At 37.0% G+C, this 18,299-nt stretch overlaps 1 protein-coding gene across 1 annotated transcript in view; it reads left to right on the top strand.

Moving 5' to 3' along the window:
- Window positions 1-13,985, top strand: part of MEI4 (meiotic double-stranded break formation protein 4) — a gene marked incomplete at both ends in the record, with an annotated part of 78,446 nt that extends 64,461 nt beyond the window's left edge. Inside the window, one exon of the mRNA XM_082480743.1 lies at window positions 13,734-13,985. Coding sequence (XP_082336869.1) covers window positions 13,734-13,985 — 252 coding nt within the window. The remainder of the gene's footprint in view (window positions 1-13,733) is intronic.
- Between the last annotated feature and the right edge of the window lie 4,314 nt (window positions 13,986-18,299).

Here is an 18,299-nt window from a genome sequence, read left to right as displayed (position 1 = left end):
TACCTTTTTTCAGCATTAAGAAGAAATTCACAAAGCTTTGTACAGTTGCTGCTGTTAGTAACTTTATTATTAACTGTAATAAAGCCAACGAAAAGCAGCAAAATCCATTGACTTTATCCAGAAGGAAATCTTTGGTCTTACGTTTCAACACCAGCAGAAAATGCATAATGTGTCTTCCATCACTTTCATTCTTGCTATTCAAAGATTGTGGTATATTTTAGAATTACCCTTGGAATTTCTTGAATTCTTTCAGCCCACCTCATTTTAGACCAGGTGGCTTGGGGATTTGACAGTATTTAGAAGCTTCTTTGTCTTCAGACTTGTGCTCCTCATGATGCCGCAACCGACTTGCTTTTGTGAGTTCTGCCTTCCCACAACCAGGGGGATTCTACGTCTTACTCTCTGTAACATCCCTGCTCTTTTCAATTTTTTGCTATGTGCATGCATAGGTAAAGCAACACACTTCAAACACTCTTTAGAGACTCAACTAAGTGAGCCACAAGTCCTTCTAGGGTGTTAGTTGTCATCTTAATGAAGGTCATAACAGGGAGTATTTCGCGGTTGAGTATGTGTATACTCTTTATGCTTCTGGGAGGAGCCTACGTTTTTTTCACAGGTTGATCCCTGAGGTCTTCCAGCCAGTCATTCAATCTGGTTGTTTGATCATAAAATATCTGTACATCCTTTTGGAGAATGCATCCTTTGTCATAAGATGTTGGCCAGAATATACCTCTGTTAACAAGCCCATTTGGAATCTGGCAAAGTCATTATAAAGGTCTCCCGTTTCAAGCTATCTAATGAATAAATAGATTAAAAACAAAAGGTACCAATGTAGGTTGACTGACTTTTCATTTGGTTTGGATGAAGCGGATTTGTTGGTTTTTATGTGGCCACATGGGAACTAGTTGATGGGTGAGAATATAAAACAGTTAAGTTCTAGAGTTGTGACCCAGAAGTATGACAATGGAATTGGGAAGAAGTTACACTTATTTGCATCATCAGCTTCTCCAGCTAATTATCAAGCTATCTATACAAATTCAAAGTTCAGCATAAGCTGCCTTCCCTCACCAATGTTTTTGTACTGACTTCAAGAAGAATTTTCCTTCTGAGTTTATGCTTCTTGGCTGTTCCACAAGTACAGCCAGAGTTGGATCCACTGAAATAATTGCATTAGCACCACCCAGATAAGGACACACATTGTAGACATACCCAAGAGGCCTGATACATTCCTTTTCTTATTTATTAGTTTTTTCAGTTTTGGCTATAATCCCTTATTACAGGGGTGCATTTACTCTGTAACTATGTGCATACATTTGTATTACCACAGCCAGAAGCTGTTCGATTTAGTTTTCCTTACTGTAATCTTGAACTGCTGTTAACTCTACCCCTTTTCAAGGATGGTGCTCATGAAGATCTTTCATAACAGGTTAAGTTTTCTTCTGATCCTGAAAACAAGAGCAGTTTCGGGTAAAAGGAAAGAAAGCTCTGCAGCTCATAGGTTCTTGCTTTTTTTTTTTTCTTTTTTCAAAAAGAAGTGGAATTAAAATAAGTCTCTAGCCAGACTCTAAATTATTCTTTCATCTGCACATCAGCGTTTGAGTTAATAACACTGACGTAATCTCAGACCTTCAAGAGCTGAGGGGAAAAAATAAACTGATTTCTTGCTTGTTGATAAATCCCTGTATCACGTGGGGACAAAAGGGTTTGGAATAAATTGTGAGGCATATGTTATTCTGGAAAGAGATTATAGCTATCAAAGTTTTGTGGGAATGTAAAGCAGCATACAGAGTGGTAAGGCTGACCTTGTGCAGTTCTGAACTCTAGACTGAGATCCCACTGAGGGACCAGTAGGTGGAAGAAATGTAACTAACCCATTAGGATTAAGGAAGTCAGTCTTTTAATTCTTATTGGCCAGAGGATTGAGGACTGAAAAGAACATTAAATGAACCATAGTTGTAGATGGTGATAATCCCATCTCTTCCATCTCCAGTAGGGAATATAAAATACATGGCATTAAGGAAGAGAGATGGACCTGTGACAAAACCAAATGAAAAATTTTTAAAAGTTCACAGACTGGAAAGCTTAAAAACTTTTCTAAATTCATGACTACGTGCCCATGTAGTATAGAACCTGAATGTTATTTAAATGAGTTAAGTTTGGTAGCAGAAACAGTCACAGCATGAGTTCCTTATTGGCCAATTTGCTGTCATCAGGGAAACTTGAATGACTGTGTTGCATGGCTACCTTACAGCCATTGCCTATTGCTGTATTACCCCAGAAACTTTCGCTCTATTATAGCATATATATTCTCTACAAGAGTTATCTACTGATAGCAGTGGAACATACAAAAGCTTAAATTCAAGATAGTGACTTATATGAATAAAGTAAGTTTGAGCATTAGAATAGAAGGTTTTCTTTATATTGCAGCTGATGTCTTTCTGTTAGTAATAATTACTATGCTAAATAGGCAAGACCTTCTAATAAATAGAAACTTACTGGGAGCCAGTTACAGCATAACAAAGATGATCTGTGTGCCTTAATTTTGGTAGGATTTTATTTTGTTTCTTCTCTTCTCTTTTAATGAGTCAATCTGTAATGATTTCCTGTCATATTTTTGTTAATTTATTTCCTGCAGTCATCTGAAATGATTTTGAAGAGCTAGGTAGCCTGTGTATTTAGTATGATTTGTTAATACAGTCTTTTAATATCTTTCACAGTGGTTTTAATCCTGCCTAATAAATAAAGTAATTATGTTAAAATGCATTAAATGTACAGAATTATATCTGTTTATCATAGCAAAATTCAATATCTGAGAAAAGAGGAAAGCTATCATGTTACTAAAGGAACTTAAAGAAGCATTGCTGTGTTCTTGTATGTCTTGCCTACTGGTAATTATTAATCAGAATTAGCTGATTGCAAATAACTTTGTGCATAAAATAAAGTCGCAGGTAATTTGAATTATCACATCTGGTCCACAGTTAGGAAGGTGCTTTAGTTCTTGTTCCGGACAATTTTAAAAAAATCTGTCTCAAACTGAAGGTTAGCTATCCTTTTGAAAGGCTAATCGTCCTCTGAAATATTAGAATTTTTCTAATCTTTTCAGGGCAATTTTTTTATTACTATTGTCCTGTCTCTAACATTGCATTCTGATTACGTGGTAAATCTGACATTCAGGTTGCATTTCACCTACTGTGTGCTTATTTAGTAACTGGCAAGTACTGTAGCACCTGCAGAAAGAGCAGAATCATCTCTGAGAATCTGCTCTGAATGTCAGTTACCTTAATCCCTCTAGTACAGAGATACTTGTTTTACACAAAAGGTCGTGTGGTGTCTTAATGGTGGTGCGGATTAGAGACTGTTTTTTGTAACTTTCTGTATTAAGCTTTGAAATTTTTTAGGTAAGTATGATATTCTAATTGCATTTTAAAAGTCTGCTTTCTATAGAAGCAGCTTGCAGTGTTTTAAGTAACGCTAATTATTTTACTATTCCAGTCCACTTCAAAACATCCATAGTTTTGAATTGAATGGAAAGAGACTTGTATCTTTTTCTTTAGTTTGCAGATTTATTTTCTACTCTCTGATATTTTCTTTATCTATTTATTTGTTCCTAAGACCATGTTCTTGTGGGAAGTGCAAATCAAATGAAAAAAATTATATTTTGTTCAGATTCAGAAATGTTAAGAGCAAAACAATTTGTAGTGATTGATGAAGTACAACCTCCTGTGTATCTCAGATTCTTGTGATGCCACTAATGGCCCAGAACATGGTCATGCCATAGGGACACTTTATCTTACCTTCTGTTTTCCTGAGATGAGGGAGGGGAAAAAATGGAGAAGAGCCAAAAGGGTGTAGATGGGGGTGCAGCAGGGAAAAGGATGGCAGGGCAGATTGTGACAACTAAGGAAGACTGAGGAGAGGTTTTCAGGTGTAATTCACCTAATATTATGGCTGGCTTAGGCCATTAGTGGACATCATGACAAAAGTTGAAAGGTGGATTTGAACTCTCTTTTTCTACAAAATTCAGTTCCACCAAGTGCAAGTATGTTCTTGGCTTCCAGTGGTGTCACAGACTGACACACTGTTCTGTTGCTGCAGTTGTTTGTTATTCTCTGGCTGTTTTGTTTTTTTTTTTTGATACCATGGCATTTCTTTTATGCAGCTATCATACCATGTTCACGTGAATGACAATGTGTTTCTGGAAACTTTAGCTTACTGTCATCAGGGTCCCATATGGGCCCCTGTAGGTACATTTATGTCAGTGTGCTGTAACAGGTCCACCAGACACTTCAGTCATTTGCTTAAAACACTGTCTTTTTGGTTTCTCAGTGTAGATGCTGTTTCATTGGGCTTTGCTCAGATCTTTTTTGACTTTGAGCGTACTTTGAGCTCCAATTGAGCTGTTGTTTCTGATTATTTCTTGAATTGATGCTTCTGCTCCAAACTCAATTGCTTTAAACTTCTGTGATACCGCTGTAGTTTGGATGCAGTAGTCTCCTTTTGGGGGACTCAGTGCAATAGAGTGCACTTCTGGTCATTTTTAGCTTGATTGTCCTTAGGTCTTTGGCTTAGCGCAGCCATTTGATAAAATAGTGTGTACTTCTGCTAGGGTACTCAGCTCTTAGATATCCAACTCAACATTATCCTTCAAAGATTCTATGAAGGTTAAATAAGCCTGTACCTCTCCACTGCTTAACAATTCTAGGTAGTCTTACTGAGCTGTGTTGAAGCTTTGGCATAAGAAATGGAACCAAAGAGTGAAAAATTGCATGTTTCTCTTGTCATATGTAAATCTTCCTAATTTTTCTTCAGCTTTTTTCTAGATCATTTCAGATCCTGGCATTCCCAGATTCGTCATTTCTTGATGGCATCCTGCTAACACAAGGAATGAGGCCTGCTGTAAATGACTTTGTGCTTGCTCATAATGGTGGTGCTATACGACCAAATTTGACTTCACATTGCACTCTCCAAAATATATTCCTTTAGTTAAGTCCAGTTGTGGCATTGCCAGCTGACACTTTTGAGATTTTCAGAACAATCCAGATGACAGGTTCAGTCATGCACAAATTGTCTTGCATAGCAGAGAACTTTCCCAAACTACCTTCAATGGGAGTCAAGCTATTCCAGATTTAGGTGTAGAAAACCCATGGATTTGGGTTGGCTTGGTATGACCTAGTATTTTTCAATAATAATAATAATAATAATAATGCTCAGGCCACAGATCTTTCTTCAATAATTCTTCCATTATTTGTTTCAGATGTTAGCATAACTTGTAGAACTATAATCATTTTCTTGTACCTAATCCTTCCAGTCTGTTTTTACATTCTTTTCTGCTTCAAAAATTGAAAGAAAAACTAGTTGGCTTCTGACGGTCAATTTATAGTTTAATCCCTTTCAAGTTAATTTTCCTTTTTTATGTTCTGTCAGGATGCTGCAATTTTCACACAAGCTGCAGAAGAAGATTTTTGGTTTCAAAAGGATCTTTCTAAATGTAACTGTCTCTACAGTTACTCCTGGCATGCTGAATTTTCAAGGGCCACTCTTCAACTGCGAATCACTACTTTCCAGCACCGATTTCACTGTGACACTCACAAGTTCTAAACTGCTGCTCTGAAGCTCTTAAAAACCTGTCTTTTTACACTACTGTGTTGCTGTAGCATTTAAATATAAAACCAAAGAAATAAAAAATGTGATAACATCTAGAAAACTACTGTTTTGGGGTTTTCCAAGTGGAAAAGTAAAATTTGAAAGAGAAACCATATTTGCTCCCAGTCATACCCATTTAGTTTCTGTAAAGCCTAAAAAGATTGTAGGGAGCAATCTGTTCCATTTTCTGTTTTGTCATATTTTAGTCAAAGGACTAATTGCTTCTAAAATTAAGCTTTACAGCATGTATATAAACTTTTAGAAACGCTGTGGTATGCTCATGATATTTTATATCTTGCATGATTTTCAATTAAATATTTGCTTCTGTAATTTTGCACATATTTAAGCTGAATAAGCAATGTCATTTTCATATTGTTGAATTCTGTTAATCCATTCAAGATTTATGCTGCATACATATTCCACATAGTTTTAAATACATTAAATAAGAAAGTAGCACTGCTTGTCTATCCTGTGTAATTTTCATTAAATTATGATATTCTACCATGCCTCTTGAATCTTCCTGTTAAAATTTGGAAGATTGTGATGATATTCTCGGAAAGTTGGGAGGAGGTTATGGGATTTGGTGAGATAATTGTAGTGGAAAGCTGTTATTTTAGGCAGATGCTAGATTAATTGAAAACCAATATTTTTTTGGTCTTGTTTCATAGGCATATCTAAGGGAAATATTCATCCATTTTAGGCAACTAGATTGTGAAAACATTATATTTATATGAAATGACAGTTGAAGCTTATGCTTTGTAGTTTGGAGTAAAATAGGTTTCTAAATTTCTGTTATTCCAAGAAGGTTCATACATTCATTTTTTGGTTATCCTCTCTAAATGAGATTTCTTAGTGGCTCATATTTTAGCTTTCTTTAACAGGATAACAGGCATTAGAATTTAAACTTTTTAAACCTTTCTTTGTCTTTGTTATGTCACTTGCAAGGCAATTGTTATGATTCTTACTCCAAAATGGAGGCTTGAATGCTCTACTGCTGCTATATTTAATTTCTTACAATATGTTGTGGAAATCATATTATTAGATAAGAATAATGTTGCTTAAAATTCCTTGGGAATTTCTTGTAATTCAGTGTGTCATATTAAGGGCTAGTAACAGATGACCCTGTTAAATGATATGTGGAAGAAGCACGATGCATAAACATCTCCAGGATAAGCATCTTCCCCTTGGGTGATAGCAAAGAGAACAAGCACTTTAAATTCTATCAGAAGTATTTTTCAGGGTATGCCAAATTATCATGTCTGGGCAGACATAATTTTTGCAAGATTTTTTTCTATTACGTCTGAACCTTTCTAGCGTGAGGCTGGATGGGACATCTAAAGTGTTGTTGACAAAATCATGCTCAGGACTGGAGTCACTGCACGCAGTGTAGCTGCAGATTCATTTGTTCTGAGAGTTTAGCTGATGGTCCCTCCTCTGGAATTTAACTTTCACAAATGTTAGCGATTCCTTAACCCTTTCTGCAGGCATGTTTGGTCTTGATCTGTAAGCAGAATTGTTGGATCTTAAGGAGCTACTTGAGAAGAAAGTGGTAGCATGAATAAGAATTTCTGATCCCGTTGAATAAAAGATCAAAATACTTTAAAAGTTTTTTTTTTGGGGGGGGTATAAATTTAAATAAGGAATTGTAGCTGGTGTGAATTTTGCTTTAGATACTGAAAGAGGGTGTAAATCAGTTTGAGCTTTCTTGGCAGGTGAATTTTGATGTGGTTAATGAGGATTATGATTATTGGGAGGGACGTTAGGGAAATATGCATTTCAAAATCACAAAACAAAAAGTAATTAAAGAGAAATGCTAATCAGCTAAAAACTGAATCCTAAGTCATGGTGATTTTTAAGGTAATTACCTTTCAACCAAATGCAATAGTATTAAGATCAGAACAAAAAGATTTCTAATAAAGCCTTTCATGTATGCCTGCCTTAAATACTTTAGAGATGCTTATCAGCATGCTATTAAAAAACTAAACAGCAATTAGAGATAACCTCTTTTATCCTTCTGTGTGCTTTCTTATATGACGGATATTGTTAGTTTTGTAAACTTTAATGATCCACACAGAGGTTATTTACAAGCTTGTGGAACATCCAGTTAAAAGACTTTGTGTTATTTAGAAGTAAAAGGCCTATTATCCAAATGTATGTGCCACACTCTGAAAAATGTTTGTCTTGTGTTTAGGCCTTGAACGCAGCAATGATTAGCCTGGATTTCCCAAAGGAAAAACAAAGGGTCAAATAATCTTCTTTGTTCATAAAATGAGAATGTATTGACACCCGAGGAAACAATGCAATCATTCTTGAAACACATTTCCATTAACCTGTGACTCAGGCTGGACCGGTAGAGTAAGCTAGTGTTGATTTTACTGAAAACTTCCTCTTAGTTCTAGATGGAGCAACCCCTCCTACTTCCAGAAAGTCAAGGCAGCAAATAAATTTCAAAAAAAGAGTTGGAGTAATTGACTGTAAAACAGCGTATCCAGGATTGTGCCTCTCTACAAACGTGTAAATCAAGACATTATCTAACAGGCATGCTCAGCTTCAAACAGTTTGAAGTAGTTTGGGTATGTCCCATGTTCTGTGTTGCATGAGACATTAGCTTACACTCGTTCTGTGGCCTCCTAGGCCATGAATCTTAATTTTCTTTCCAGGAATTCAGTCTGCACATGTACCTGCCTCCTTCTGCAAGGAAGCGAGGGGTACTTGGGACTGTTTTCTTGCAACGTTGGTTGCAAGATGCGTTGGTTGGTGATAGGCTGTTTCAAGGTAGATATATGCTCTTTGCTTGCTTCTACCTGCTCTAAGGAATTTCCAAGAGCTTTGGCTCTGTTTGCTTCCCTGAGGAGGGGATGGACAATGGGGAGTTTTTGCTGGAAATGACTAGAGGGCAGGTTTCGTTCTGTTCTGATCTCCATCCTCCTTAAGAAAGCGATCGCAGCCCAGCAGCTGATGGTGCTGCATGTCCTACTGCCTCCGCTTCCATTGAAAGGCAATATTAGCCAGGCTTTAGAAGTTCCTGTTGTTTATTTCATCTTCCCTTTATGCTTCTCTGAAAAATATGCATGTAAAAGAAGAGAAATATGAACTTTTACCACTTGATATTTCAGTGAAATTTGAAATAGTGTTTCTTGGGACATAGAAGAGACACCTTGCTAGCATAAAAATTATATCCCAGCTGAACAGCAAAAGTTTGCCAAGAAATGGAAGTCACAAAAGTTGCAAGAAAAAAATTACAAGCCAAACTGTTAGAATATGATGGATCGAGGAGATTTGAGTGGAACACTTTTCTGCTAAAATAGCCATCTTCTAGAAGTGTCAATGTTATTTTCTAAACAGCAGAGGTGTATAAATGCTCATCTTTCCAGTTTGATTAAAATTTGTATCAGTATGTCAGTATTTTATGTAACATTATGTTGTGTATTATTATTATTATGTTATTATTATTGGTTGCAATATACATTTAAACTTGTTTTTTTCATAGGACTAAAAAAGCCTAAACAGGCATTAACTAAATTATAGGGATAGAAAAGGAGGAAAGCTTTTTGTCATTAATCAAATGTAATGGTGCTTCTAGATTAATTTTAATTGTTTTGAATTTGTCTGAAATTTCAGCATTTCAACATTCCATTCTAAACCAAAAAGACATTTTCCCGAGTTAGAGGTGTTTCTAGCTTATTCCAGAAAGCATACAGGTGTTGCTGATGCTTTGTCCATAGCCTACATAAGTATCTAAGTTATATGGAAGCAAATACTAGTTGCCATAATCTCTTTCTTTTAATCTAATTTGTATTTGCACTGTTAAAGTATTGTCTTCATTCTTTAGGTCCTCTGAGACGTAAAAGTAATAAAAGTTAGTTGCCTATTCTCGGAAAGTAGCATCAGTCTTCTGCATGTGAAAATTCCAGCCCCAACAGACTGCATCACTAGAAATATGAGTTGGGGCTGGTAAAGGGCTTAAGAATTATAGAGAATTTCTTCAAAGCTAATATTTATTCTCCTGTTCTTGTTTTATATTACTGTTATTGAGAGCATTTGAATAAATGATATAAACGTGCATGAACCACTAAGACATGAAAACAGTATTCTAAGTGCAAAAATTGCGTGTGGAATATCACTTGGGATTTATTTCTCAATCTGGTTTAATAACCTACAGAAATTACGTCCACCATTCTGTGAAGGTTACTTCAAATAATTCTGTGCTTTCAGATCCCTAGTTTTTGTCTGAAATTTTGCTGAAGACCCTCAACTCCAAATCTGTCCAGTAGGAGAGCAGTGCTTTGGAATTTGATGCAGGGCCATCTGATCTGCTGCTTTGCAGAGACCAAGTATAATGAAGGCTCAGGGACCTGGAACACAGACGGCTTTTTAGCATTCTGACTGTCATTGCTGCCTACATTTTTGAGCGGTTTCCTTTAACGTGTTAGCACTGGCTTTTATGATAGCATTGTAAAGAAGGCAGGTTAGAGAACTTCTTCCCTGCTTTCAGATTATGTAGCAAATATGTGTGCTATTCCAGGTGGTCACCCTGTAAAGTAGGAGAAGCCTGGAGAATTAATTTCAGTCAAAAGCTTTGACACTTCCTGCACTCTGAACTTGGTGATGTAAATATATGAATTCTGATGAGCAGATCATCAAATCCAGCCAGGGGATCCTTGTAGCCCTTGTTTCCATCTTATGTAAAGCTCTATCTTATATAATTAATTACTTTTAAAAAAATATTTAACTTCGAAATATTTGTTTGGATAGAGAAATCATAGTAAGAAAATAATTTCAAAAGTTAAATTCAAAACTGAGGTGCGTGCAAAATGCACCTTACTGCTAAGAAACACATTTCCAAATACTTGGTGAGGAAAAATCAGCAAGGACTGATCTCACGAAAAAAAACAGCATCCAAAACCTATGTTGCACAACCATCTGATCTGTGAAAAGAATGAATAACTTCAAATTCTTTCTGAAAACCAGAGTTAGTGATAAAGTTATTTCAAGTTAGTATTAATGTATTCTGGAATTGTAGTCTATATATAAGGTTTGCTTTACAGACATACCTTCTGAACTTTCTGGGTGGACTAGCTGTGCATATGTGTGTGTACACGTACATACACTGCTACACGTTTGCACGCATTGGTGAGCAAAATGAATAGATCTGTTATCTAACTGTGCACCACTAGGTAACAGTAAAAGGTATTTCTCCACAAATTCTGTGGCATAAATTTGCATTGGTAGTAATTGCACCAATTAGTGCTACAAAAGACATGGAGGCACGTTTTGTTTGGATTATTAAATGGGTTGGAAAGGTTAGTAAGCCTTGAGCCAGAAAATGTTCTAGACTGGTTCCCCCCTCCCCGCCTTGGTTTTATAAAACAATATTTCAAGGTGCATTTGTCCCCTGAAAAGCAATTACCCCCAAAAAAAATTTCCTGCTTGCCATCAGACTTAGCCTTTCTGCTCAAAGTCAGTTCTGTGTGGCTAAAATAATTTTCCTCTAGTGCAGTAGTATTTGCAGAGGAAAGACAATCAGTTAGCTTGTGGTTTCTATTATCCATAATCAATTAGATAGTTTACTAAGTTGCAATTAGTTGCACTTTTCAAGACCCACTGGAAGTAACACAATTGCTCAACTACTTGGAAGAGCCTGAGGTTACAGGGGTAAGTGAAGTGACATAATTTGCCTTTCTAAAACATTTTCTATTGATTCCTCATGCCAAAGGAAGGTCTGAGTAAATTTACCAGTCCAGCATTTAAGAATCAAAGGTTTTTGCTTGTAACATTGTATTTCTAATACCCAAATTACAGGAACTAAAAGCATAGAACTTCAATTTATGTTTCTACATAGTCATTTTTCTGGGCACAATCCTATTTTGTCACTGTAAAGAGTTTCAGGACTTGGTACATCTGAGGAGCTAGTTTAGAATGGGATGAATTACATTCTGAAAGACCCTGGGAACTCCTCAGTTGCCAAAAACTCGGACATCTAATACCACACTGGATGCCCTAAGGTGGTGCTCCTGGCTTACAGCTGCTGACTCTTAGATAAATCTCTACTCATGCACGTGCCTTGGATACCCTTGGGCATCCGAAATGGCTTCCCTCTGACTAAAACAGGAACCGAGGATAACTATCTCAGCCTGTTGGTGCCTGTGTTTGGTCAGGTGGCTGCTACACTGAAAGCCTGAAGAGCAGACTTTGTAGGCCTTTGGAATCATCTATTCCCTAGAAATTCAGGAAGTCATTAATACCGGTTATTTTCTCAACTCAGAAAGCTGTCGTTTAGTCTAATAAGCAAAATAAATACATTTACCTCACCGGTATTAGCTACTAGTCAAAGCAATCCGTGTATAGGCATGGTTGTCCTAGAGTCAGATGCTTGGTATTTGAAGAAACAGACTGTCTTGTTAACTCTGCTTTAGAAGGAGGTTTTCCCTAATTACAAAATTTAATTTAATTGGGCTTTAAAGAATGCAAATGCTTAATAGTGTCCTTTTATATTTTTTGCTGTCTGTTGTGATAAGAATGTCAATAATGAATTCTTAGCAGCAGCTTTTGAACTGCAAATTTTTCTTACCAGGTTCCAGAGAGGCAGAACCGAAGCATGCAAGGCTAGGGATAATATTTTCCAGCAATTAACCTAATTTTCAAGATGTCTGGAAAACTCAGCAAAATGACTTCACTGCATTGAGGCTTCGCAATAGGATGGCTATGGTGTCTTAGTGTTGTCCCTGAGGTGGGAGGTTAACTGAAAGATGTTACCCTAGGGAGCTTCGAGCACAGATTTTAGGCTTAAGAACTACTAGCTGAGAAAGACAAAGTGAGCAATCCCTGAGCCACCATCTGCTGCAGAGGCAGATAGTAGCAGCCTTACCTGAGCAAGGTAAAGTGCTGTCTTTTTGTTACATTCTAGTGGAATGGAAAAGACTTATGTTGTAAAGACAACTATTATGTAATAAATTTCACTCTTTGGAAAGTCTAGCAGTATGCGATTTAGGGTGGGTAAAATTATTTGATACTGATTCATAGAGCCATGTCGAAGCCCAGACAGATGGGTCTGGCTTTGTACCACAGGCCTAAACAGTTGTTTAGACTCACTGTAGCTATCAGTCCATTTTCTAAAATATGTAATTAATTTTCTAGCAGCTATTGATTTTACATTTCGGTTCAGATCATCTAACTACTGTAATTGCAACCTTTTTCAGAACAAGGTCATCTCATATTATTGGTAGATTTTGCTGTTAAAGAAGACACAGAATTTCATTCCAGAGGTTTAAGTTTTTATCTTACCAGTTATTCCCTATGTACAGCAGAGATTCTGAAAGCTACATTTTGAAATTGCAGTTTCCAAACACAGGACAGGTAGATATATAAATTATAAAAGCTGTAAGGCTTTTAATGATTTGAAGTTTGGTCAGTGAGCTTATTTGACAAACTGACTCTTCTGCTTTGTAACTGACTCAGATATGTAGTACTGGCTTGTGTATTTTCTACTGAGATTGAGAATTTGGACTTTTTATTTGCTTTCTGGAGGGGTCACTTGAATAGATGATTGTCTATATTTGAGAGTAAAAAATGTCTTTTTTTCCACTTGTTAATTTATTTCTCAGAAAACAGAAATCCACCAATTTTAATTCTGTACCTAAAACAAACAAAAGCTTTTGCTGTTGTTGTTGTTGTTTATCTGTAGATCATTATTGTATGTCACGGCGTATGGATAATTAGGTAGCGAGCCAGGCTCTTTTCAATGGTTCCCAGTGACAGGACGAGGGGTAATGGACACAAGTTAGAACACAGGAAGTTCCGTGCAAATACACGGAAAAACTTCTTTACGGTGAGGGTGACAGAGCACTGGAACAGGCTGCCCAGGGAGGTTGTGGAGTCCCCTTCCCTGGAGATTTTCAAGACCCGCCTGGATGCAGTCCTGAGTAATGTGCTCTGGGCAATCCTGCTCTAGCAGGGGAGTTGGACTAGATGATCTCTAGAGGTCCCTTCCAACTCTGAAAACTCTGTGATTCCGTGATTCTGTGATTCCGTGAAAACCAAAAAAAGCATTTTCACTCTGTGCTTATGTATCGATTTTTCTTTTTCCCCAGATCCAGGCCATGTATGACATTACCCAGTATGAGAATATTTTTCCTTTGTGCATGATTCTGGAACAACTTCTTCAAAATGAGACAGAAGACAGTAATGTTTCAAGCTCAGAATATGATGGAGAAGAAAAAATCAAATTTCTCAAGAACCTTGATCAAATTATTCTTCATCTCTCAGATGAATTCCCTTTGTTTTCTTTATATTTATGGAGAGTGAGCGTTCTTTTGAACTCGGCTCAAATACAAATGGATTAAAACAAGCAGCCTACTTTTTAACAGTGCATTTGTTGTGGGATTGCATTGGAAAATTTTTGAGCCAGACAGGAAAATTGTCATTATTGGAAAACACTTACTTTAAACGACTATGCTATACAGCAGTTTCAGAGGTAATACAATTTATTTTCAATTTTAAATATAGAAAAGATGTAATAATCCAGGTGCCGTATTGAATAAATGCTGTTTCTCTTAATGGAGAACAATATGTTGGTGCTTGCACACACAGTGAAAATGGCAGCAAAGAAAGTTCTTTCAGGACATGTTTAAAATAAGCACTACGAATTTTACAGTCAATACATAACGTGTGTGTAGAGCTTCCAAGTTAGGAAACTAATGCCTGTCTTTTAAGAGCTGGATAGCTTCCGTGTGCTTTAGAGACCATGAGTAGCTGGCAGAAATAAAAATGTTTATTTTTAAACTTGGTAATTTATTGGTATGAATTCTTATAGGACAGATTTAGTTTCAGATTTAATCAAAAGAGTCATTATCTGATCAAAGTAAAATCTGGTGCTTAGTTTTACAACTTTCTTACATTTATTGTATACTGCTTGGCTTTACTTATATATACACAAGTGTAGGCACAGTAGGCCTAATTCACTCAGAGTTGACTAATGATTTCAAAGATTTAATCTGAATAAATTTAGCACCTTTAATGATTACTTTAAACCTTTCTCTTAAAAATTAATGAACATTGATAAAATCCTTTTTGTATATTTATGTATTATCTGATATTAAAATTTTTATTTCTGTGTGATGGAATTATATTCATAGTAATAATCAAATTTAACAGAAATAATCTTAGAAATAAAGGCCATTAAAATATGAGTTCAACAATACCTTAACTGATCCAGAGTCTTTGGTAAATTTAGAGGGTAACTATTATGATGAACAGCATTTTTTTCTAATAGGTAAACTACATTTTATTTTTGTTGTGTCTCCTAATAGTGCATATTCACTGTAAATATAAAACAATTTAGCATTAGTCCTTATGCTTCCCCTTGCACTTGTTTCTTCGGATCTATTTTTATGTCAGAAAAATTCTCTGAAACACCACTTTTTAAATACTGTAAATAATTTACATAATTTCTCTTGTTAATTTGAATGCATTTATTTCAGATATTAAACCTTTGTTTTCTGTATATGTAAAATAAATTAATATTTACAAAACAAGTTACTTTGATGTTGAATTGGCTCCCCGAAGAGATTCTTATACTTATTTAGACTCTGGCCACTGTTCTGTTTCTTAAGCTTTGTATTTGCTATGTCATTATGTAACATTTGTTTAATGCTTTCTTTTAGCAATCTTGCTTTCAACAGAAATCTGTTTGGTGCACGAAGGTAAAGGTGTGCATTTAGATGTCTCCATGTGGTTATGATGTCTAAGCTATGAAACACTTACAGAGTACCCTAACGTTTTGGACTGGGTGTCTAGCTGCTACCCCAAAGGACTGCAGATCTTCTGTAAGTCCTGTGTCACATTTTCTGTCTTTGTGCAGATGCCTCTGATACTCTGTAGCAGCTTTAGTGGTCCTGTCATTAAATGTGTCTGCTTAGGCCACTGAATCGAGCCAGTGATGATGGCATGAGCGTAGATATGTAGCTCACTGACATGAACGTGCATTTAGCTGTCTTAATGTGCAAACTAAATCCCACCCGTGTGGTATCTTATCTGTCTGTAGGACTAGGAAATCCTAAGTTTAAGTCCGTGCTCTTCAGACAATTTCTGCTCTTGTCCAGTGACTGTTAGCTGTAACTTGAGTAAACTTTGCTGTCTTTAGTTTTGAAATAAAACAGGATGACTGAGCCAGCCCCTGGAGTCAGCTGTTACAGGTGAGGATTTGCAGCTTGGTTGGATGAAACCTTCCTGCAGTTTGGACTTTAACTGAATCTAAAAGTGCTTACTGAATAGGTATGTCAACGTCCAACTTTTACTTATCTGGCCTCCAGAGGGGAATCCCAAATCCAGACAAAGCACCTACGGTCTTTGCTGAGTGGAGACTATTAGTTGTCTCAAAAGAATAATCTCAAAGTCCCATGTGCTGAGCATAACATGTCGTGGACCTAAAGAATAGAAAACACTAAAAAAAGAACTTGGTTTGACCTGTCATCACTCCCTGGAGTGTTTCACCTGTTACCCTTACAGTTTTAGAATTTGGCAAAATTCTGATGTTCTGCAAATGCAAATTGTTCAGGCTTTTATATATATATTTATATATATGTATATATATACACACATATGGTTGAATTATATCTTTATATGGTTGAATTAGCCGTGCTTATCAATTAGTAGCCTAATAGCTGTTTATGATTTTGTAATTTGTTACTTTGCTGCATTCTTAGCTTCCCAGGTGACTATGTTTTGTACCTGTCTCCATCTGTTTTAAAAAGAATTTTATAGTAGAGTGTCTCTTTATGGGAGTGGAAAAATAAAGAGACAAAGAAAATAAATTTTTAATCTAGTGCTGCTCCATTGACTGTTCTCTTTGCTAAGGAATTTTACATGCCTCCTAAGGACAGAAGTGGGTGGGATTTTGAAATGAGCTGTCTCAGGATAGTTTTGTAAACTTAATTTGGAATCTTTTTATAATCTGTTTGTGATTTATTGATTCTTTTTGAGGTAGTTATTGCTTGTTTATATTGGTAATAGTGGAAATGAAATATTACCTTATTTTAATCCTGTAATAATCTTGAATTTTTTCTTTCAGTTATCTATGTATTACTAGATACAAGAGTAACACTTTATAGTTCACTGTGGTGCAACATTCAGCTGATGTTCACGTGTTCATAGGAGAATTCAGGTTGGAGGAGACCTCAAGAGGTGTCCAGTCCAACCTCCTGCTCGAAGCAAGGTTAGCTGTGGGGTCAAACCAAATTGTCTGTTGGTGATTCAATATTCAGTCAGGTATTGAAAACCTTCAAGGACAGAGACTGCACAGCTTCTCTGGATAACCTACTCTTCTGCTTGCCTGTCTTCACAATGGAAATCTTTATATACAGTCTAAACCTCTTTTGTTTCATTTTATGCTAAGTGTCTTTGGTCTTCCCACTACCCAGGGCCTGGCTTTGTCCCCTTGATGCCTTCCTCATAGGCAGTGGAGGCTGCCGCTAGGTTCCCCTGAAACCATCTCTTTCCCAGGCTGAACAAGCCCAGCTCCCTTAACCCAGCTCACAGCACAGGTGCTCCAGCCCTAGCCATCTTGGTAGCCCTCCATTGAACACACTTCAGTCTATCAACATCTTTTTACTGGGAGCCCAAAATAGGCAACAGTAGCCTAGATGCAGAATAGCAAGGGCTGAGTAGAGGGGAGTAGTCCCTTCCCTAGATCTGTGCTCTTCTTGACACAGGGTGGGATGCTGTTGGCCCTCATTGCTGCCAGGGCCACTGCAAACTCACGTTCAGCTCGCTGCCCATCAGGGCCCCCAAGGGCTTTGCCTGCATTACTGCTCCCCAGCCAGGCACTCCCGGCCAGTATCACTGCAAGGGGCTGTACCTTCACAGGTTGGACAATTTGCACTTGTACTTCCTAAATTTCATAGTCTCTGTCAGCCCATCGGTCTGCGTTGGTCCCTCTAATGACAGCCATGCCCTCAAGCATATTGACCAGGACCCCCGGTTTGGTGTCACCTGCAAATCTGATACAGGTGCACTCCATGACATCTTCCAGGTCACTGATAAAGATGTTAAACAGGACACAAACCAGGATAGCTCCCTGTGATACTCCACTTGTGACAGGTATCCAGGTCAAGTACAACCCACTAACCACTACAGTGTGATATTGACTAGCATATCATTTTTTTACCCACTTTTTTTCACTCATCCAGACAAATTCTATCCTTGCCTTGCAAGGACATTGGCCAATTCTGTCAGCAGCCATGGATGTAGACCACCTGATTCCATGGACATATATGGGCTGAAAATTCAGAAATAAAAACTCTAACTTGATCTTCAGCTACTCCTAATAGCTCCTCTCCTTGAATGCTTCCACGAAGCAGAAAGGCCTACGACACCTTGTTGAAGGTTGAGGGAAAGAAAGCATCAAGTTCCTCAGCCTTATCTGTGTCTGCCATCACTAAAAGTTTTGTCCTTTGCAAATCTCTAATTTGATTGAAAACAATTTGTGAAATACCACGGTGTAAATAACTTTGAAAGTCATCAGTAGTGTAAATAAGTTTATCTTTGCATTTCCAAAGGATCTAGCTTTGAAATTTCAGAATTAGCATCAAATTTCTATAAAATTATTTAATCTGAAATTCCGTTCAGCTTAGCCTGTTTTAAAAAGCCATAGGTTTGGG

Source organism: Vanellus vanellus (assembly GCF_965231255.1).
Source record: "Vanellus vanellus genome assembly, chromosome: 3".
Lineage (NCBI taxonomy): Eukaryota > Metazoa > Chordata > Aves > Charadriiformes > Charadriidae > Vanellus > Vanellus vanellus.
The sequence above is the reverse complement of the archived record's forward strand: the minus strand, read 5'-3'. Positions and strand labels throughout refer to the sequence as shown.